This window comes from Balaenoptera acutorostrata, chromosome 12 (genome assembly GCF_949987535.1).
Source record: "Balaenoptera acutorostrata chromosome 12, mBalAcu1.1, whole genome shotgun sequence".
In the NCBI taxonomy this organism is placed as follows: Eukaryota; Metazoa; Chordata; class Mammalia; order Artiodactyla; family Balaenopteridae; genus Balaenoptera; species Balaenoptera acutorostrata.
The window spans coordinates 87,723,999-87,746,182 of NC_080075.1; the positions used below are offsets into that span (position 1 = coordinate 87,723,999).

General features: G+C 42.4%; 1 protein-coding gene and 1 pseudogene across 1 annotated transcript in view; both read left to right on the top strand.

Annotated features, from left to right (window-relative positions):
- The first annotated feature begins 206 nt into the window (after positions 1–206).
- The window catches only part of ADAM17 (ADAM metallopeptidase domain 17), a 59,642-nt gene continuing 37,664 nt past the window's right edge, over positions 207–22,184 (top strand). Inside the window, exons 1-4 of the mRNA XM_007195662.3 lie at positions 207–564; positions 11,555–11,687; positions 20,257–20,387; positions 21,209–21,297. Coding sequence (XP_007195724.1) covers positions 468–564; positions 11,555–11,687; positions 20,257–20,387; positions 21,209–21,297 — 450 coding nt within the window. The 5' untranslated portion in view covers positions 207–467. The remainder of the gene's footprint in view (positions 565–11,554; positions 11,688–20,256; positions 20,388–21,208; positions 21,298–22,184) is intronic.
- On the top strand, positions 14,220–16,229 carry LOC103004215 (ubiquitin-conjugating enzyme E2 Q1-like; annotated as a pseudogene).

Here is a 22,184-nt window from a genome sequence, read left to right on the forward strand (position 1 = left end):
TTTGAGGGCCTACTCGCGAGCTCCCGCCTCCCTCGCGGCGGTCACCCGGGGACAGAGGCGTGGTCCGAGTGGGTCGAGTCAGGACGCCGCGGGCCGCGTCAGAGGCGGCGCCGGCCGAGCCCCGGCGGGACGCAAGGGGGCGGGCGGAGGGGCGGCAAGATGGCGGCGCGCCGGCGCGGGCCGGCGGTAGCGAGGGCCTCCCGGCAGGCCGCGCGGCGCCCGGCTGTGGGCGGTGCGGGGGTCGGCGGCGGCCGGAAGCAGGCTGAGCCAGCCTCTCCGAGCGCTGCCTGCGCTTCCGGGAACCTGGAGCCGGGCTCTAGAGTTTTCCGGTAGGCGGCGCGGTAAGAGTAAGAGGCTGCAGGCGCCGGGCCGGGCGGATCCCCTCCTCTCCCAATGTGAGCGGCGTCCTGAGCCCCCGTCAGGCGAAGGCGGCCCAGAGTGGTGGAGCCGCTGGCCGGGCCGGGAACATGAGGCAGCGTGTCTTCTTCCTGAGCAGCTTGGTTCTTTTCGTGCTGGCGCCGCGACCGCCGGACGAGCCGGGCTTCGGCTCCCCCCAGCGACTCGGTAAAGACCCTGCGGATCTGGCTTCGGCCGGCACCGGGTGCCTGGAGCGCGCAGCTTTCGGGGAAGAGCAGGGGAGCAGGATCCATCAGGTGTTTGGGGGCGGGGTATTGGACGACGGTGGCGCGTCCCTAAGTTTGCAGCGTAGCAGGGGGGTGTGGCTCTCAGAGTTAAGGAAAGAATGGAGATGGGCTTGTCTCGGGGTGGGCAGGGATCCTGGAGGGAGCCTCCGGGAGTGACTGAGGGCCTGGGAGGGGTCTGCCCGCTGAGTTCGTGTTTGGGCGTGTGTTCCGGACAGAGGTGAGGCGGGGTGGTGGTGGCTTGTGTTCGGAGAGGGAGATGTGGTCCAGGTCCCTGCCCTTCTCGGGAGCAAATCTGCATTGTGTCCTTACCAAAGGCAGGGTTCTGGAGGGGAATAGGAAGGCCCAAGGCTGCACGGCTCTTCCTGGCTCTCCGAGGAAGCGAACTAGGTTTTCTTCTGTAGGAGGTACTTAGGCGGTAATCTGGTTGGAAGGCGGTGCCTGGAGAACTCGTCTTGGAGTTGCTTTTTGCGAACATCTTAAGCGTGTTATTTAAATTGTAGCTTATGGGAGGTACTTAAACTTGCCGGGCCAACTCGTAATGCCGCTACTGTGAATGCCTTCTTTGCCATTTGAAGCAAAAATTATCAGGGACGACCAATTTGGTCAGTTTTGAGGCCAGAAAGTAGAGGGTCATGTGGATTTTCTAAAGAGCTTGGATTTGAAGGATGGACTAACATTGAGAGATGTGAAATTTGGTGGGAGTTAGTTTGTGTAAACGTATAGTGACCCCTGTTAGGGTCCTTTATCTGTTAAAAGTTAGCATGGAAGAGAGCTTGATTAATTAGTAACAAAGTATGAAACTATATTTTCCCAGTGTGAGAAGTTGTAGCCTCAGTGATTTTTCATGGTTGTTTTGGCCCCCAGATCTCACCATGATGCCATATAGTATAGTATCGTGCAGATTGAGACACTGTGTAGATTTTCTTTATGGCCAATAAAAAATTTGCATTAGTTTACCTGGCAATTCTTTTTCCTTATTTAATGGGCAAAAATTGTAATTGGCGGAGGGTATTAAAGGTGTTGTGTTCTCACTTGAACAACTGCTTTGTGGTTATCTCAAATTGCAATGGATTGCAGGTGATTAGTTTAATGAAAGGCCAGGGAGAACCTGGTAGGAAGTGCTGAGATGTGATAAGTTAATACAAATTGAAGGAAAATGGTGAGTTAGGGGTGGTGAGGATGGAGGAATAGGGTAAGGATCCACTTCGTAAGGATAAACGTTAATGAAAAGAAAAAACATGTATTTTGAAATATTAAAGTTATATTTTTACCACTCTAACACAACTGTTTCACTTTTGTTATCATTCTCTTGTTCACAAGTGGAAAGATAAGTAGCACGAATCCTAGGAATGCACATAGTATAGAAGAAAACCTTACTTTCTGGGTCAATTCTCCGCAGCATTCACAAATCATAAGGGTTTTCTTTTTCTTTGACTGTGTGTTTTCATTTGCAAAGTGCAGACCACTGGTGCCAGAAAAATGCATAGACTTACCATTTATTCACTGCATGTTTGAAGAACACATACTGTATGCAAGTTTTATGTGTGGCATTGGAAATATAAAGATCAGACTATATTCATCTTCAAAAAGCTTTTGGTGTAGTAGAATAGAGAGATCTAAACAGACAATTCTAGAACAATAGGAAGGAGAGTGAAAGAAGACATTATGGTGGGTATTATTTTCATCAGGGGACACTGAACCTATCCAGGGAAGGTTAGTGAAGGCTCCCTGAAGGAGGTGATGATATTGAGCCCAGGCTGTAAGGTTAAGTAGCTGAAGAGAGAAAATAAGGACAGTCCTGATGGAGGCACTTAGAGATTGTTAGAATTTAAATGAACCTTGGAGATCGTGTCTAGTTTTTTAAATAAAGCGGCAGGTAAGATGAGTCTCTGAAAGGTGTAGTGACTTGTCAGGTTCATTCAGTTAGTGATAAATATATGGCTTGAGGGTATTTTTTCTTTAGAAGAATGACTTTTTTGTGTGTTTGTTTGATAGCTTTGGATGTAGCTTGTTGCTTAACTCTACCCTACCATTTAGATTGAATTGGTCAAGGCCAATGAATAATTTCATAGTTAAAGAGCATGGTTTATTGTTTAATAGCCTTCTTATCCTATAAATGTTACCGTAACCCCATAACTGCAGTTCTAAATATTGATTAGGGATTTGACAACATTTTCTGAAGAATAAAAATGTATGATATAATCCTGGCTTTTGGAGTACTCCACAGGTCACCCAACATGATTTCAATTGAACTGTCATGAATTGCATAATTTAGGAGATTTACGAGTCATTTGAGCTTAGTCATAATGATATCTTGTTGAAGTTGCAGCTGGGGTATATAAGTGTCACTGTGATTTCAAAAGAGTTTTCTCTGTGTTACTTTTAATAAAAGAGAATATAGTGGGTGGAAGGAAAAAAAATATAGGTCACAGATGAGGGGTGAAAATTTGTATCAGAAACATATATTTGAAATGTACCTTTAGGTAATTGCCATGGGGATTCTCCACATTGCAGTGCTCATTTCTCATTATTGACAGCATCATTTTGCTCAATATTTTGACATCTGACTTCGTCTTTGGATGTTAATTTTGCTTACAGGCTGGATTCTTTTGAAACTAAAACACTTACCCACCCCACCTGCTTCAAGAGAAATTTAATGCAGCTCTGCTTTGTACTAGTCAGAGAGAGAAACTGTATTTCTAGAATAGAACAAAGAGAAGAGTTAAGCAGAAAGCCATGGTGGGAAAACTGGAGAATTCCATTTGGCCTTCATGGGGTTTTCCAGAACATTAAGTGTAGGTGTCCTTCAAGGCCAAGTGTGGTTGAAATTTAGATCCTTCACCATTTTGTATTTGTGAGAGATGGTGAGTGTTTTCAGTTGGAAGTATACTTTGAGGAAAGTCAGAAAAAGATGGGTAGGGAGGGAGGATAGGAAGAGGCTTCACAGAGGTTGGGAGGTGAAATGAAGTGCTTTTTCACATATCCCTTAACTTAGTCCTAAAATGAACCAAGGAGATGGGTATCTCCCTCCGCACACACCTCCTTTTCTTTTTTTCTCTCTTTTAATAAGAGTTGTAGGCTTTGACAAGTCTCATCTGTTGCCCTGGTTTCACTTACCATTTGACTGTTTGGATAACTACCAAATATGTGTCTCTGACCTAGACTTGTTCTCTGAAGCTCCACTGTCATGTATCCACCTCAGTGTTCACAGGTACCTCAAACATATGTCCAAAATTACTTACCTCTTTGATTAGAAGAATGTGTATAGGAGACAAGGTTTAATCTAGGAGAAGGCAGTAGTGCTGGAAATTGTGGAAGTAATCTCATTGCTTAACCCAAATTTGCATCCATTTCAGCTACAGAGCCTTATGGATCAATCCAGGGTTCTTTGGAGGTTCCCTTGGGCTGTGCTCACTTTCATTTTTGGCTCAGAGTTTCCATGTGACTGGTCTTGCTGGAGAGTCTTGGCCTAGGTTTAGCCCCAGCCCAGGTGAAGGGCTCTTGATAAGGAATTATTTGAGGCAGCTCACCCTCCAGCTTCCCTAACTGGTATAAACCCATAAAATTAGGTTTTTAGTTCCCAGGTTCTGGGGTCCACTGCCTAGCAAACAGCACTGTTCTTTTCTTATCCCTTAGTCCCAAGGAGGGATTCACCCATGCCTAGGGCTTGTTGCAGAGAGACCCGACCAGGCCTCTCCCTTGTCCTGCGTATTTTGGGGAGTATTGAAGAGCAGTGAAGTCTCATGTGTTTTCTGCACAAGCAGAATAAACACTTGACAGCAGCCCTGGCTTTATCTTTTCCACTTCTGACACCAGAAGTGGGCGCCTGACACTGTGTCATTTTGGGGGAACTCTTCATACTCTGTGCAGCAGAGCCGTGGAGAGGGAGCAGAGTGCTCTGGGGGTTCTGCATGACAATTGCAAGTTGAATTCCAGGAAGATGCAATTTATTGCGAAAAGAAAAGAGAAATTAAGTAAAAAGTTCACAAGTGTTCCCAGACTCTTCCAACACCTCATTATTTAAAAATCAGTTTTATCTTAAAAACTTGCCTCGGCTTGATGAATGAAGTAAGGGTATATTTTATATCGTTGTACCAAAAGTCAGTGGCCATACAAGCATATCCTGGAGACAGAACAATTCAGGTATGAGAGAAGGGTAGAGTAAGAAGGTTTATCAAATCTATAGGCCACTCCATATCTGTATCCAGAAAGCCGGTTTGTGGCAGGCCTGAAGCCCCAGCTTCCTCTTTATTCTTCTTCTTTTTTTTTAAAGGGAACTTTATTTTATTTATTTATTTATTTTTGGCTGTGTTGGGTCTTCGTTGCTGCATGGGCTTTCTCTCGCTGCGGTGAGCGGGGGCTACTCTTCATTGTGGTGCGCGGGCTTCTCATTGCGGTGGCTTCTCTTGTTGCGGAGCATGGGCTCTAGGCGTGCGGGCTTCAGCAGTTGTGGCTCACAGGCTCAGTAGTGTGGTGCACGGGCTTAGTTGCTCCATGGCATGAGGGATCTTGTCGGACTAGGGCGCGAACCCGCATCCTCTGCATTGGCAGGCGGATTCTTAACCACTGCACCCCCAGGGAAGCCCTCTCTTTATTCTTTGAGAACATAAAAAAAGGAACAAAGTATCAGCTGCTTTTTAACCACTGATCTTGATTTTGAAAATCATAGAATAACAGATTTACTGTTTCCCTGCTTAAAATCATTACGTGATTTATCAGTGACGTAACTGCAAATATATGATGACTTAATGCAAAAAAGTTCTATGTAAATGAATAATTGCAAACTGTATATAAAGGAACAAGATACAGTGTAGAACTTCAGAATCTTTCAGCATCCACTTGTCCCCTTATATCAACCTGCTAAAAAAACAAAATTCAACCGAGTAAATCTGAAGATCTAATTGGCTTTATTAGGCGATTTATGAATTGGGCAGCATCCCTTCTAGCAACTAGAAGGGCCCTCTGAGGGTTTGTACCAAATGGAAGGTTTTTATAGGAATAAGGGTGGGGCAAGGGAGCTGTTAGCGAAAGAAAAGAAAAGGATTGTTTTTAGGCCAGGACATCATCTTTTTTGGGGGAAGGGAACTGGCAAGGGTTTTATCATATGGATAACCTCTTCTTCCTCTGGGGGACGAAGGGGGCCCCTACGACAGATTACCTCATTAGTAGACAATTCCAAGCTTGTTGGTTAAGATTACTTTTCTGGTGAAGGTCGAAACTACAGTTAGGTATTAAACCTAGGTTTGGTATCGTGGGCTTTAGCAGAAGTGGGCTTATGGTTTTTCTCTTCAACAAATCCCTCCCCCAAACCTCCTCTTAGTTGTGTATTTTTTTAAATCTCAGTGAATGTGGTGCCACTGTCTACCCAGGTATCCAAGCTAGAAACCTGGGGGTCTTTTAGTGATCTCCACCTGGATTGCTCAGCAGCTTACTAGCTGATTTCCCAGACTCCAGTTTTGTCCTCCTCTAGCCCGTTCTGCACACTGCAGTTGTTGTTGAACCCAAGCTCGTGTGCCTGACGCACAGTGAGGCCCAACAGATGGAAATGACTGAGTTTGGAGCAGAAAAAGGTTTATTGATTGCGAGGGCACCGATGGAGAAGATGGGAGATGTAGGCTTGTCTCAGATCCATTTTCCTGGCTGGCCATGGTTTTTAAAGGCAACGTTTGGGGTGAGGGTTGCAGGGAGCATGACTTTCTTCTGATTGGTTGGTGGTGAAGTAACAGGGTGCTTTTTCGTGAGTCTTAATCATCAGCCTTCTGGTTCCAGCCAGTCTGGGTTCTGTGTGCTTGTGGTCAGCTTGTAGTCACTATCTGCCACGTGGGAGGACGGGGGGTGTCTTAGTTCCTGCAGAACAGCTCAAAGATTTGTGTCGGATTGTTCTGTATATCCCTGCAGGAGGAACTAGGGCTCCCTATTGTTTCTTGACCGTTTTCCCCTTGTTTCAGCCTTCCATCACTTCTCTAATTAGTAATTGCTTGAATCTGCTCTTTGGAACTCGGGGAAGGTCTAAGAGACTAAAGCCTTTTCTACAAACCAGAAACGGGACAGAAGGGCTTTTGTAGGGACTTCCCTGGTGGACCAGTGGTTAAGAATCTGCCTTCCAATGCCGGGGACACGGGTTCGAGCCCTGGTCCTGGAGGATCCCACATGCTGCAGAGCAACTAAGCCCGTGCGCCACAACTACTCAGCCTGCGCTCTAGAGCCGTGAGCCACAACTACTGAGCCTGTGAACCACAACTACTGAAGCCCACATGCCTAGAGCCCGTGCTCCGCAACAAGAGAAGCCACAGCAATGAGAAGCCCACGCACCGCAACGAAGAGGAGCCCCCGCTCACCGCAACTAGAGAAAGCCCGCATGCAGCAACGAAGACCCAATGCAACCAAAATAAATAAATTTATTTTTTTAAAAAAAATGAAAGGTGTTTTTTATCTGGGAGGGCCCTGAAGGGTCCTGCTTGGTTTCAGTCCCGCCTTTTCTTTGATACTTTTTAATCCTGAGGGCAACAGAGGCAGGTGAAGAAAGAGAATAAAGTTTCAGATAGAGAGGCTAATCATAAACTTGGCAGGGGAACTTGGTTTTAGGGGCATTTGGTTTCACAGTCACGCTGAAATTTCTAATTTATAGCTGTTGCCCTTATCCAAAGTCAAAAATCCTTAATTTAGTTCCATGACCCTCCATGACCAGACCTCCACCTGCCTCTGTAGCCTCGTACCTCTTCATGTCTGCGGTGCGTTCTGCACTCCAGCCTCACTGACTTGCTTTCAATTCTTTGAGTGTATTGTGTTCTTTATTTCTTGTGGACCTCAGCATAGGTATGCCCTCTACTTAGAACCCTGTCCTTTCTTTTCGTTCTCTTGGCTGCTTCCTCATCCTTTCGATCTTAACTTCAGTGCTGTTTCCCTGGGAAAGCATCCTTGGCTTCCCAGACAGGGGTCATGCTCCTGCTGTGTCCTATAAATTCTTTCCATTTCCTCTCCCTTGGTTTGTGACGTATTTTATAATGATTTTTTGTGTGATGCTCTCTCCCCCAAAGTCGCAACATTGGAAATGTATCTCTCCTTCTCTCCATTAATATCCCTAGTGCTTGGAAGGTAGCAGGTTTTCAATAACTTTTTGTTGAATAAATGAATAGGTGGGGTCTGGTGGAAAGGAGAAAAGTATGTGCAGAATGTGTTTGCAAGAAAGGAGGGATGGGAGTGGGGGTGGAAGAGATAAAAAAAGCAGTGAGTAAGGGTAGGGTCCCTAAGGAGGACCAGACAGAGGAGGCCAAGTGAGGGAAACGGTAACACGTGGCGGAGAAGAGCAGGGAGCTTTGGGGAGGGGATCCTAAATAATATAGTACTCCAGTCTGACCTTTTGAATAGTGTCTGTTTTCTAATATGTGTTTGTAGCAGCCGAAATGAGAGAAGCTCAGTTGTTTAGGGTGATCGCTGGGGCAACTTGTAGGAAGCAAGGAAAGTGTTCTCATTGTAGAGCATGCTGGGCAGCCATTGTGGAGTTTCTAAACAGGAGAATATGACCGTACGCTGAGCTGATAAGGAAGGTAGTTTTTGTAGCATTGTCTAGTATAAGCTGTCATAAACTCTACTGTAAGAAGTTAAGTGGTTTATACTTAAGATTTTTGGATATGGATGGGGGAAATATAAATTCTGTTGAAAAAGCTATAGAAAATTGGATTACCAATGGCTGGAATTTTGGAAGTAAAGTGCAGTGAAATACCGAGCACGTGAGAGGTTACCTGCAAGAGCAGGAGCTCAGGGTGTTGGACAGAGCGCGCATTTACCGCGCTGTTTGTAACGGCTCCCGGACGTCCAGCTGGAGACGTCTCGTTATTAAAAGGGGTAAATTACAATTGAAACATGTTAGTTAAGTATTTTAAAGTGTTTTAGCAAGCTGCATTTATTATAGAAAAATACCTAAAGATAACCAATGATGTTACTATCTTGCTCTTCTAGCCCTATTTGTATACATAGTTAAGGTCACGCAGTATGAACAGTTTTTAAAATCTACTTTTGTTTATTTAATATTATAGTATAAGTATTTCCTCATGTTCTTAAAACCTGTTGTTAACAGCATTTTAAATGATTGCAGATTTTTTTTTTTTTTTTTTTTGTCATTTGGAAATGCTATAACTTCTCTATTTGCCAGGTATTAATTTACTTCGTTTCCAATTTTTGTTCTTAAAACTAATACAAGGCTGAACAGTTAACATCTTTGTGCTTAAAGGTTTTTTTCTTCACTTTATTTCCTTGGTTTAGCCTAGTTCAGTGGCTCTCAGACTGGAGCAGTGTGCATCAGCATCCCCTGGAAGGCATGCTAACACAGGAGGCCGGGCCCTGCGGCTGGAGTTTCCGATCGCGGAGGGCTGGGGTGGGAAACAAGTCCCCAGGCGGTGGCTGGTTGTGGGAACCGCTCTGAGAACCGCTGGCCTCTATTATTGGCAGTGAAGCTATAGGACTGAGGTTAAGTTTCTCAGTTAGTGGGAGTGATTATGATCTTGAATGAGACTGAGTCTGTGTACCAACCTGTATCAGGGAAGTCGAAGAGCTAAAGGATTGTATCAGCATTGAGAATTTTAGCAAAGGCGTGCTCTTTTGTGCAAGGTTCTGTGCCACGTGTTGTGAGGTAAAAATACCGTGATTTTAAAACAGAGCTCATTTTTGGCCATTTTACAATCTATTTGTGAGATAAGACAAATATAACTGAAAAATGCCAGAAGAAAGGTGTAAACAAAAAGCTTCAGAATTCAGAGGGAGGCATGGTCATGTTTGATTGACATGTCAAAAAGTAAGAGGCCAAGAAGTGGAAGGTCCAGGTAGAGCTAGGCTATTTTTAAGCAGTTTCAAAAGTTGAAATCAATAAAGCTTGGGGTTTTCAGCCAGACAGGCCCCAGTTCAAATCCTAGTACTGTGGTACATTAGCTTTGTGATATTATTCTCTCCGAGTCTGTTTCTTCATCTGTAAAATGGGAAAAATACCCCAAGATGTTTGTGTAGATAACATAGAACACCTAGTATGGTGTCTTGTGGGAAACAAAACACTCAAAAATTGTTGAATAAATGATAAGCTTCTTGAAGGTTTTTCATTGGTGCCTCGAAGCATTGTAATTCGCAAGGCCAAATCACCAATAAACAACCATCGGCATAAAAGAGATTGATGCCTTCTGAAACAGCTTTCCTCTGGATTAAAATTAAAAGGAAATTTTTATTAACAGAAAATGGGTGGTACCCAGCGAGTGTGAAATTTGCTACCACTTTAATCTTATCTTGAGTTAGAGCCTTGAATGGACTTTGATTAAATTGCTTTAACCATATAGTAGTGTGCCTCTTCACATTTGCTTGAGTATTACGTGACAGTGGGGCATTTTTCCTTCTTTGACCACTCTGTATAAATTGGCCCTTCCCACTGCCTCTCTGCTGTCCTGCTTTCATACCACGGCACTGACGTGGATTTTCTTGTGCATTGTCCGTCTCTCCCACTAAAGTGAGTGCTGCTTTAGGCAAGGACTTGGCTGTGTTGAGTGCTGTATCTCAGTACTTAGACCAGGGCCTGGCACACAGCAGTGAATGAACGGATGAAAGAGCCAATTGAGGATATTCAGGGGAAGAGGATGGAGAAAAGTATTGGGTGGATTCTTTCTTTTAAAAATGGTTTTGTGAGCATATTTAACTGCAGTAGCAACACGCTTGTATTTTAAGCTCCTGCTGCTATATTTTGAGGACATTCTAAGTCCAGTGGAATGATTTTGAATACCATTGCTTCTCCAGTGATATCTGTTGAGAGAAAAGGAAAGCATCAGCTCAAGTATTTTTAGACAGTTTTTACAGAGACTTAAGTCACCAAAATTGTCTTCCCAAAATCCTCCTGATTGTGGGAGAGACAGCTGAGTTGCTGTTGATAAAAAGTGACTTATGGGGGTAGCATATACTCTATAGTGTTTACTCTTGCTCTATACCAAATAGAAACTTATTTGTGCTTGTTCTATCTTTGGGGCAGTCCATCTTTGCTTTTCCTGGGTTCCAAGTCAGCCCTGTAAAATAATTAATGTTTTTTTTTTTTCCTAGGGATTGGTTTGGTCTTACCACTTATACTTCCTGCTGTCCGGTGGATTGATATTCTGCTGTGTCTGTTGAGGTCAACAATGATAGGGATATTACCACTTCTTTGCTCTCTAATTTGGAGCATGTGGTTTTTCTATAAAAGATTTTCTGTAAAAGATTTACTTTCCCAGTTTGGTTTCCTCAGGCCATTAATACATTTGTTGCTCTTTGTTACTGTACATCAACTGATAAGGAATTGATGTAGCCCAAGTGGGCAGTGGGCAGGTCAAGTTGGCAGGCTTGATCTTAAAAATTCTAAACATACAAGCCAGAAATGCCTTGAATTTAGAAGTTAGTTCATTGCATACTGTGATACTTTCTGAGATATCAAAATTATTAGTATCTAATATGAACATGGACTCATGTTCACATTTCCCTGATTGTCACAGATATCTTTCCATAATTGATTTGCTTGACCTAGGATCCAAAACGGCTCACACACTGGCTTGCTTGCTGTATTCTTACGTCCCTTCTGTCTCCACCCCTCCCTTCTTTCTCATGCCATTTGTTTCCTGGAGAAATTGGGTCATTTGTTTTGCAAGAATGAACAATTTTGGGTGTGGCTGATTACTTCCTAAGGTTGTTATTTAATTTGGCAACCTCTAATCCCTTTTTGTCTTAAAAACTGGTGTGGGTGTGTGGGTGTGTGGGTGTGTGTGTGTGTGTGTGTGTGTGTTTGGTAAGACTTTCGTAGGTCGTGCTGGGGCATTACATCAGGAAGAGTTTGTTGTCTGACTCTCATTTTAATGATATTACAATTGATTAGTAGGTTTAGGTGTTAATAACCTTTTTTACCTTTATTTCAGAAAAGCTTGATTCTTTGCTCTCCGACTACGATATCCTCTCTTTATCCAATATCCAACAGCACTCTGTAAGAAAAAGGGATCTACAGGCCTCAACACACTTAGAAACACTACTAACTTTTTCAGCCTTGAAAAGGTAAGTTGAATTATTCATAGAATAATGTTGGGGCAATGAGGGACTTGGTTTGGTAAAAGCAGAAAAATTGGAGTGTCTAATTAAATCTTGGAAAGTTACATTTTAAAGATTTGTAATATAATTATAGTCTGTCATGATTCTTACAATAGTGTATTGCTTATTCTAAAATTCATATGACTATTTTTTAAAAAGTAAATGTGTATTCCAAAGGAATTAATGATGGTATATTTATTTATTTTTTGGAATTCTAACAAAGAATTTTAATTAATTGAATGATTATAATACTTTTGTGCTACTTTAGAATTATCCACCTTATACTGAGTACTGTCTTAATTTTATATATGAAGACACTGAGGTTTAGAGATAAAGGGTTTGTTTAGGACTCCACAACCTAGTGGTGAGCTGGGTCTCTTTCCACATTGAATTGCTCTTATGTCATAGCACAAATTGATAGATGTGGTCTATTTGGGCATTAATTTTAATATCTCTTATGTTTTGCAGATGTAAATGTGTTAGATAGTAACAGGCCTCTTTCTAAAGTCTTTTTAGGGAACTTTACTAATATCAAATAACAAACACTGGGCGCATATAAATGGGCTGGTTTTTTCTTTGTACATAGGGTAGGCCTTCTCCAACACATATTTAAAAGTAATATATGCACCTGATTTAAAAAACAAACTACAGAGGGACTTCCCTGGTGGTCCAGTGGTTAAGACTCCATGCTTCCACTGCAGGAGGCACAGGTTTGATCCCTGGTCAGGGAACTAAGATCCCGCATGCTGTGCGGCGTGGCAAAAAAAAACAAAACTATAGAGGGTATGAGAAGTTTTTACTTCCCAGACCCAGCAAGTTTCCTGTATAAACTTCCAAAAGATTTTAATGCATATTTTTTGCATATAGATCTATATATATGTAGGTGATATAGATAACATAGATTTACCTCATTTATAACAGCTGCATAAATATTCCTATTGTGTAAAATTATGACAGTTTGTTGACTAGTACCATACAGATGGATACTGTTTAATCAAAGTGATTTTTTTTTTTCCTGTAACGAACAGTGCTCCAGTGAATATCTTTATAAATATACCCTATCTAGGTTTTTTTTTAAATTAATTAATTAATTAATTAATTAATTTTTGGCTGTGTTGGGTCTTTGTTTCTGCGCGAGGGCTTTCTCTAGTTGGGGCAAGTGGGGGCCACTCTTCATCGCGGTGCGTGGGCCTCTCACTATCGCGGCCTCTCTTGTTGCGGAGCACAGGCTCCAGACGCGCAGGCTCAGTAGTTGTGGCTCACGGGCCTAGTTGCTCCGCAGCATGTGGGATCTTCCCAGACCAGGGCTCGAACTCGTGTCCCCTGCATTGGCAGGCAGATTCTCAACCACTGCGCCACCAGGGAAGCCCCTATCTAGGTATTTTTATAGGATACATTCCTAAAAGGTGAATTACTGTACTGGATCAAGGGTATACATATTATAAATGTTTATTGATGTTGACATGTTTCCTCCTAAAGACATTAGACCAATTTATTCTTCTAGCAACAGTGTATGAGTTTACCTCTTTCTTGTTATCCTTGCCAATACTAGGTTTTATCAGCCTTCGACTTTTCTTGCTCTGAAAGGGGATGGTACCTCACAAATGTTTTGATTTTAATTTTGTGTAAAATTCATCATCTTTTCATGTGTTTATAAGTTATTTTTCTGTCTGCCTTTTCGTATCCATTTACCATTTTTCTATTGGGTTTATCCTTTGGGTTACTGAATTGTAGTAGTGCTTGGCATTAAGGAAATGAATCCATCATCACATGTGTTACTGATATTTTATGCAAATATTTTTACTATATCTTTTTATTTTTCCTAGTTATTGCCATCATCCGTAGATTATTTTTGAATGATTTCTTTTTGTTGGATTTTATGTCAAAATATTGCAGTATAGGTTATCTAGCTTCACTTATAGCAAATTTGAGCAGAGTGGTGATATTAATAATAGCTATAGTTTATCAGGTATTTACTGTAGTAGGCACTTTACATATATTATCTCTAATGCTCACCATACTTTGCATAGAAGTCTTTGTTACTCCCTTTTTGAAGGCAAAAGAAACCCTGAGGCTCAGAGAGGTTAGGTAAGTTGCCCAAAGTCACTCAGCTAGAAAATGGAAGATAAAGGATTTGAACACAAGTTTGACTTCCAAAACTTGTGTTATTTCTGCTATGCTTATGAAGAGTTTGACGAAGGAGTGGAGACACAGTAGCAAGAAATGAGTAGGAGCAAAGGAGGACGGGAGAAGACTTTAAAACGATAAGAACTCAAAGTTTAGTTTTCTGGGTTTCTTTTGAAGTTAGACTTGAGGTAGCCTGTAGAATCCTTACTCTAGGGTCAAACACTGCCATAGCCTAACATACTTCTCTTTCGTGTTTCATAGATGCCATTGATTCATTAAGGAAATGTTAAACAACATCTCCTTATCTTCCCTCTGTGTAAGGAAGCAGAGAAATTTATAATTTAAATTTTCATCTTAAATGTTTAACAGGAAATGTATCTAACAATATATGAGAACTTTGTACCGGGTACTTTAAAATAGTTTATTTCATTTAACCCTCAAAACCATTCAGTTAGTAGTTGGTATTACTTCCACTTATAGATGAAGATAAATTAGGTTCAGAAGTTAAGGCCAAGATCAAACAGCAAGTCGGTGGTGGAGGCGGGATTTGAGTCAGGTATGTCAGAATCCAAAGCCCATACCCTTTCTTTTCTGTTATACTGTGTTGTTGAAGTTTAAAGGAAAAAAAAAGTTGGGATACTTGAAATGATCAAATTGTAGAGGGCTGAACTGCCTATATGAAGCCACTCTTTATTTGATGGTGATGGTAAATGAGATGTTCTGTTTTTAGATGGTAGAGGAAAGCAAAATAATTTAAGATCATAACATTAAATTTTGATGTGATTGTTAGTGGTTGAAAAAGCATGGAAACACTGAGAGATTGTATATGAGTTAAAAAGTAATCTTATGGGAAAAAAAAGTTTGAAATTTACCCGGAAGTTACATTCCCTCTTTTTTATAAATCAAGAAATAGTATTACTATTAAAGTAACGAGGGCGGTGGCGGCGGAGGCCGGAGGCTCCCGGCTCGCCGGCCGCGCAGTGGAGCAGAGGATGCAGTAGCCCCGCAGCGGCAGCCGCAGGGGGGCCAGGCAGTGGCACCGGGGACCGGGGGCGGCCCGGGGTGGGGGTGGGTCCGGGGCGGGGGCCCTGCCCGAGTCCATCTTTCACTGCGGCCGCGAGCGCTTCCGCCTTGCCCGCGCCTGCCTGGACGAGCTGAGCTGGGGGTTCCTGCTGGCTGGGGCCGGAGGGGCCGGGGTGAGGGGGCGGCGCCCGGACCGCACCTCCGGGGTCGGTGCCTGGGGATCCCGTCCGCGTCCACTGCACCATCACGGAGTCATGCCCTGCTGTGCCCCGCATCTGGTCAGTGGAGTCCGATGACCTTAACCTGGCTGCTGCTCACTGTGAAATGAAAGAAGGAGAGCCAGCTGAGGGCAAGAAATCTGGAGATGACGGCATCGCAAGAGAAAACCTGGCCATACTAGAGAAAATTAAAAAGAACCAGAGGCAAGATTACTTAAATGGTGCGGTGTCCGGCTCGGTGCAGGCTACTGACCGGCTGATGAAGGAGCTCAGCGGTATACACCCATCACAGAGTTTCAGAGGTGGAAACCATGCAGTCGAACTTGTGAATGACAGTCTGTATGATTGGAATGTCAGACTCCTCAAAGTTGACCAGGACAGCGCTTTGCACAACGATCTCCAGATCCTCAAAGAGAAAAAAGGAGCCGACTTCATCCTACTTAACTTTTCTTTTAAAGATAACTTTCCCTTTGGCGCGCCGTTTGTCAGGGTTGTGTCTCCAGTCCTCTCCTGGGGGATGTTCTGGGCGGAGGTGCTATCTGCATGGAACTTCTTACCAAGCAGGGCTGGGGCAGGGCCTCCTCAACAGAGTCAGTGATCATGCAGCTCAGTCCACGCGGGTGAAGGGAGAAGCACGAGTGCAGTTTGGAGCCAGCAGATCTCAGTGCGGCCCGACAAGAGCACAGCAGGCCTACAAGTCCTTGGTGCAGATCCACGAAGAAGACGGCTAGTACACACCCCCGAAGGAAGATGGCTAACCCGGGAGTGCCATCCCCTTGCTCCTTCCCCAGGCACCACTGGACCAATTACCTTTGAATGCTGTATTTGGATCTCACGCTGCCTCTGTGGTTCCCTCCCTCATTTTTCCTGGACGTGATAGCTCTGCCTATTGCAGGACAATGATGGCTATTCTAAACGCTAAGAAACAAACAAACAAACACAGAACTGTTTCAAGTACTCAAGGCTGACTTACAGATGAACCAACCACCTGGCTGGAGCCCTTGCTAGCAGGCATTCTTAAAAGAAACTTTTGAGCCTCCTTATAGTGCTGGAAACTCAGCTGTGCTCCAGACTAGAGCCTCCTTACCTATGCTATGGTAAGGATTTTTAATTTATTTTCTCTTATTTCATGTACACTGCTTTTTTTGGTTACACTGTATGATGGATGTGTATGAAAAAAAAATGTATCTTTGGGAAAACAATTACAGTATGTTAATTTGAAACAGAAATGAAGTAATGAATACAAATATTGTTTTAATACTTTTTGATAATGTTATAATTTTTTTGGAAAAAGTTACACATATTATATATCACTTATATGTGGAATCTAAAAATTAGTACAAATGAACTCACTTGCAAAACAGAAACAGACTCACAGACGTAGAAAACAAACTTATGGTTACCAAAGGGGAAGGGGGTGGATAAATTGGAATTATGAGATTTACAGAATGCACACTACTGTATATAAAATAAAAGATCTATGTGTATCACAGGGAACTATATTCAGTATCTTATAATAAACTATAATGGAAAAGAATCGGGAAAAAAATATATAGATGTATACATATATATATTGATATATAACTGAATCACTTTGCTATGTACCTGAAACTAACACAATGTTGTAAATAAACTATACTGCAATAAAAAAAGAAAAGAAATATACACAGGAACCTAGGAAGAGATGAATTCCCAGGCCTCAGGAGAAACAGAAATTGGAGAGTGTTTATGCCCCTTTGCCCTGGTGGTCCACTGTGAAAATGACTGCTGTAGACTGTGTGTGTCCCCACAAATGCATCTGTTGAAATCTTAACCCCCAATGCAATGGTGGTAGGAGGTGGGGCCTCTGGGAGGTGATTAGGTCATGAGGGTGGAACCCTCATGAATGAGATTAGTGCCTTTTTAAAAGAGGCCCCAGGGACTCGCCTGGTGGTCCAGTGGTTAAGATTCCACACTTCTACTGCAGGGGGCATGGGTTCAATCCCCAGTCAGGGAGCTAAGATCCCGTATGCTGTGCGGCCAAAAAATAAAATAAAATAAAAGAGGCCCCAGAGAACTCCTTCATCCCTTCTGCCATGTGAGGACACAGTGAGAAGGTAGCTGTCTCTGAACCAGGAAGTCGGTTCTCACCAGACACTGAATCTGCCAGCACCCTGATCCTGCCCTTCCCAGCGTCCAGAACCACGAGAAATGAAATTCTGTTGTTATAAAACAAACAAGCAAACAAAAAGTGAAATATCTCAGAATATTTGAAGAGGGCTAGAACTGATAAAGAAATGAAAGTGGGGACGTCCCTGGTGGCACAGTGGTTAAGAATCCGTCTGCCAGTGCAGGGGACATGGGTTCGAGCCCTGGTCTGGGAAGATCCCACATGCCGCAGAGCAATTAAGCCCGAGCACCACAACTACTGAGCCTGCGCTCTAGAGCCCACGAGCCACAACCACTGAAGCCCGCGTGCGCCTAGAGCTCATGCTCTGCAAGAAGAGAAGCCACTGCAATGAGAAGCCTGTGCCCTGCAACGAAGAGTAGCCCCAGCTTGCCACAACTAGAGAAAGCCTGCGTGCAGCAACGAAGACCCAATGCAGCCACAAAGAAAGAGGGAGGAAGGAAGGAGAGAGATATATACCCAGCTAAATGGACCATTAAAAATAGACATGATGGGGACTTCCCTGGTGGTCCAGTGGTTCAGAATCTGCCTTCCAATGCAGGGGACACAGGTTTGATCCCTGGTCGGGGAACTAAGATCCCACATGCTGCGGGGCAACTGAGCCTGCGTGCCGCAACTACTGAGCCTGCGTGCCGTAACTAAGACCCAACGCAGCCAATAAATAAATAAATAAATAAAACACTATTAAAAAAATAGATACGAGGTACAGACTTCCAGTTATAAAATACATGTTATGAGGATGTAATGATATATAGCATGGTGACTATAGATAATAATACTGTACTACATATTTGAAAGTTAGACCTTAAAAGAGTAGATCTTAAAAGTTCTCATCACAAGAAAAAAAATTGTAACTGTGTGCAGTGATGGATGTTAACTAGACTTATTGTGGTGATCATTTCACAGTATATACCCCCCCAAAAATACGAAAATAATGTTAATTCAGACTGATTAACACCAGTTAGTAGTCACTGTGAATCCTTAAAAGTCAGGAAGATAAATTGCTAAAGGAGGTCTGAAAGTACATGATTTCACATAATTTGGGAAGGATAAAGTAAAATATAAGTTCTGACTGACATATCCTGTTGGAGGTTTTATAGCTCAAAGGTGAAGATTGGAAACTCAAAAAACAGGAATTCTACCAACACTTGGTCCTTTTCTTTACTTCATAGAAGATTAATATAGAAAATGAAGAGTGCAATTCTAGTGATTTTCCTGGAAAGAACATTAAGTAAAAATAGTATTGAGACTCCTAGAGAGTCTAAAACTAACTAATAAGGCATTTATAAGAGGGATACTCTTTTTGGTTGTTCTGTTTTTTTGGTTTTTTGTGTTTGTTTTTGGCCGTGCCACCCGGCTCGCAGGATCTTAGTTCCCCAACCAGGGATCGAACCCGCGCCCTCGGCAGTGAAAGCACAGAGTCCTAACCACTGGACCCCAGGGAATTCCCAGGAGGGATGCTTTTCTTTTCAAAGTTCTCAGCATAACTAACAGGGGAAAAAAATCATAACTGTGTGTGGGAAGGTACGTTTTAAGGTAGCAGGAGAAAATGTTCCAAGGTTTTCTGAGATTATGTTCTATTGTGTCTCCTTCCCAATGACCATTAAAAAAAAACCACAAACAAACTAAAGTTACCTTGTTATGCTCAAAAAGTTAAAAAAAAAAAGTGTTGCCATGGAGATAGTCCCACTCTGGATTCTTCCTGGCAGTTTCGATTTACCAAACCTGTAACATTTTTTTTTTTTTTTATAGCTACTTTATTTATTTATTTCTTTATTTTTGGCTGTGTTGGGTCTTCAGTTCTTGCGAGGGCTTTCTCTAGTTACGGCAAGTGGGGGCCACTCTTCATTGCGGTGCATGGACCGCTCTTCATCGCGGTGCGCGGGCCTCTCACTATCGCGGCCCCTCCCGTTGCGGGGCACAGGCTCCAGACGCGCAGGCTCAGCAGCTGTGGCTCACGGGCCCAGCCGCTCCGCGGCATGTGGGATCTTCCCAGACCAGGGCTCGAACCCGTGTCCCCTGCATTAGCAGGCAGACTCTCAACCACTGCGCCACCAGGGAAGCCCCCAAACCTGTAACATTTTATATTTTCAACACCATAGCTGACAAAATTAGTTCCCATGGCTGAGATAAAAACCATACCTTTATCTTTGGTGTTCTTGGGTACATTGAAAGAATTTTGTAAATGATCATTGAAAATTCTTGCTCACCACGTCCAGTTTTTATGTCAGGAACGAAACTTGTACAAGAGAGTATTAAGCCAACTAAAGAACTGGAGTGTGTATTTTGATATCTTTGTTGGATACCTGATACTTATTTTCCTCATGGTAATTGTGGATTACTTTTTTCAAGGTAAGTTCTCTTTTGAAGGAGAAAAGAAGCATGGCTGCTTTTAAACATGGAAAGTAGCATATTTATTAATTTTGTGCAGCAGTAAGAGCAGCTGATTGCTGGAGGCAGCGGAATGCAGGCGTTTGAAGTAAAAGCCAGGTTCAGTGTTCAGGTCCTCTGTTTACCAGCTGTGGAACCTTGAGCATGTTGATTAATCTCCAAGTCTCAGTTTTTACTGTGTGAGGTGGAGACAGCGTGCAGAGCAGCTAGCACTGAGTACGTGTTCAATAAAAGGTATCCAGTAATATCAGTCTTCCCTAAATTTTTAAGATAAGCAGAACTCCAGCTTCAGCTATCCAGTTGTGTTTCTTTATTTTTCCGAGTCTCCAGAAAAGATGAATATATAAGCTCTTTGAATCTTTTTTTCCCCCCACTTTTAGTTTCTTTTGGTCTGCCAAGTTCTTACAACTAAAGAAACTAGTCTGTTTTGTCTTTACTGGAGATAACAACACTCTAAGTACCTTATAACTAAGTAAAACAGTAGTTATAACTTGCATAGTACTTCGTTAATGTAAACTCAAGTGTCAACTTCTTTCTTAAGTAAGTTTAATTAAATGAAATTTAGGCCTCTGTTTTATGTGCTTAAAGTTCAGATGCATTCTTTCTTTAGGCATTTTAAATTATACCTGACATCAAGTACTGAACGCTTTTCCCAAAATTTCAAAGTCGTGGTCGTAGATGGGAAAGATGAAAGTGAGTACCCCGTCAAATGGCAGGACTTCTTCAGTGGACATGTGGTTGGTTAGTAGGTGCTCATTTTTTTGCCTTTGTGCTTGGGAGGTTAGGTGTCCAGATTGAACTAGATTGTATATTCTTTTTTGAGGGGAGGAAAAAGGGGTGTCGAAGAAGTGCTATTGTTTGTCTGTTTTATTTGAGCTTTGTAAATCTGGAAGCAGAAACATTCAAACAGGAGGAAATGGGTATTATCCAGCATGTCATACTAACTGGCTGTTTTCATGATTACAACAGATTTCCTCTTAAGTCATACGAATTTAACCTCCTTTTGTCTTCAGGGAGGGATTGTCAACTTCCCTTATGAGATTGTCGACTTCCCTTATGAGATTGTAAACAAGGAAGATAGGAGATAAAATAATTGACTCTGTGATCCTATCATGTATTTATTTAAGAAAATACGTTAAACAAGCAATTGCAGTTTACTTCTGGAAAATTTTCTGCAATACGAAAAAAATGGCACTAAAAATACCCAAGTAGTACAGTTCAAGACCTGTATATTCTGAATCATGCTCTCTGCCTCCTCTTTCTTACCCCAAAGTAGGTAGAGTTATTCCAGAAGAAAATCTACACTTTGTTTTGTTCTATAACACACTAGGTAATTCTCATAAGAGGCTTCAGGGAAAGAGGCCGATTTCAAATGACTAGAGTTGTGGTTCCTCCTTAAGAGTGAGAATACCCAGCTGCTTTCTGGGCCTGTGTGTTTTACATCTGCACAGTGCCTGGGCACATTCCACTCTGTAGACAGGCTTGCTTGATTTTTATTGATAGTGCATAGTTTATTTTTTGATTTAAATATTTTTTAATAATGACTTTTTTTTTCTCTTAAGGTGAGCCTGACTCTCGGGTTCTAGCTCACATAGGAGATGATGATATCACAGTAAGAATCAACACAGATGGGGCGGAATATAATATAGAGGTAAGTCTACATGTGAATTTTTTTTTCAGGAGCATATATCTCTGATGTTTAGAAAGCCATTATGCAGTTGTTTTAAGAAGAAAAGGGTCTTTATACTGAACTTCTCTTCTCCTTGTATTTAAATTTTTTTTTTAAACCAGAAAAATAGATGAGTAAAAAATATATATATATTTTATATATCTAAGATGCTGTCATACGATGCACTCTGTATTTTTAAGTACAATAATTGAAAGTCACATGTGAGATGGATAATGGGAAGAGGAAACTCCCTCATTTTTTCTTTATTCTTTCTCTAATAATCCTTCTCAAAGATGAAGGTGAAATCTTCTTTCCTAGATGCTCTGGAAATGCAAGATCAATAAAAGGTGATAGTTCATAGTCTTGAGAAGTTAAAAGAGGAAACTGTAGGAAACTCAGGCTCTGGCCATTCTTCCATTGAAATCCTAGCAGTAGAAACCAAGAGCAAACTGGCCACATTTGTGCGAGACACATGGCTGTATGTCAGATACTAGTCCAGAAAACAAAATGTTTGCTACAGATCTGTGGGTTGAAGTGTTTCTGCGTCTCTAGGAAAATGAGAATACTCTGGAACATGGACACATATTCTCTGAGGTTGCCACAGAAGGGAAACAGCTGCAGGATCCCGCAGGGGATTTTTATGGCCAGGCTTGGAAGTGGCCTACATCACTTCCACCCACGTTCCAGAAACTCTTGTCTCTGACCTGCCTACAAAGGAGGCTGGGAAAGATAATCTCTTGTGCTCAGAAAGATAAAACTGTGTGGGGAATGCACAGCGTTGTTTCTGCCACAGTGCACAGGTTTGCTTATTTCCTTAGGGTCATCTATTAATTCTTAATCCAAAATGGGTGCATTTAGGATCCAAGTTA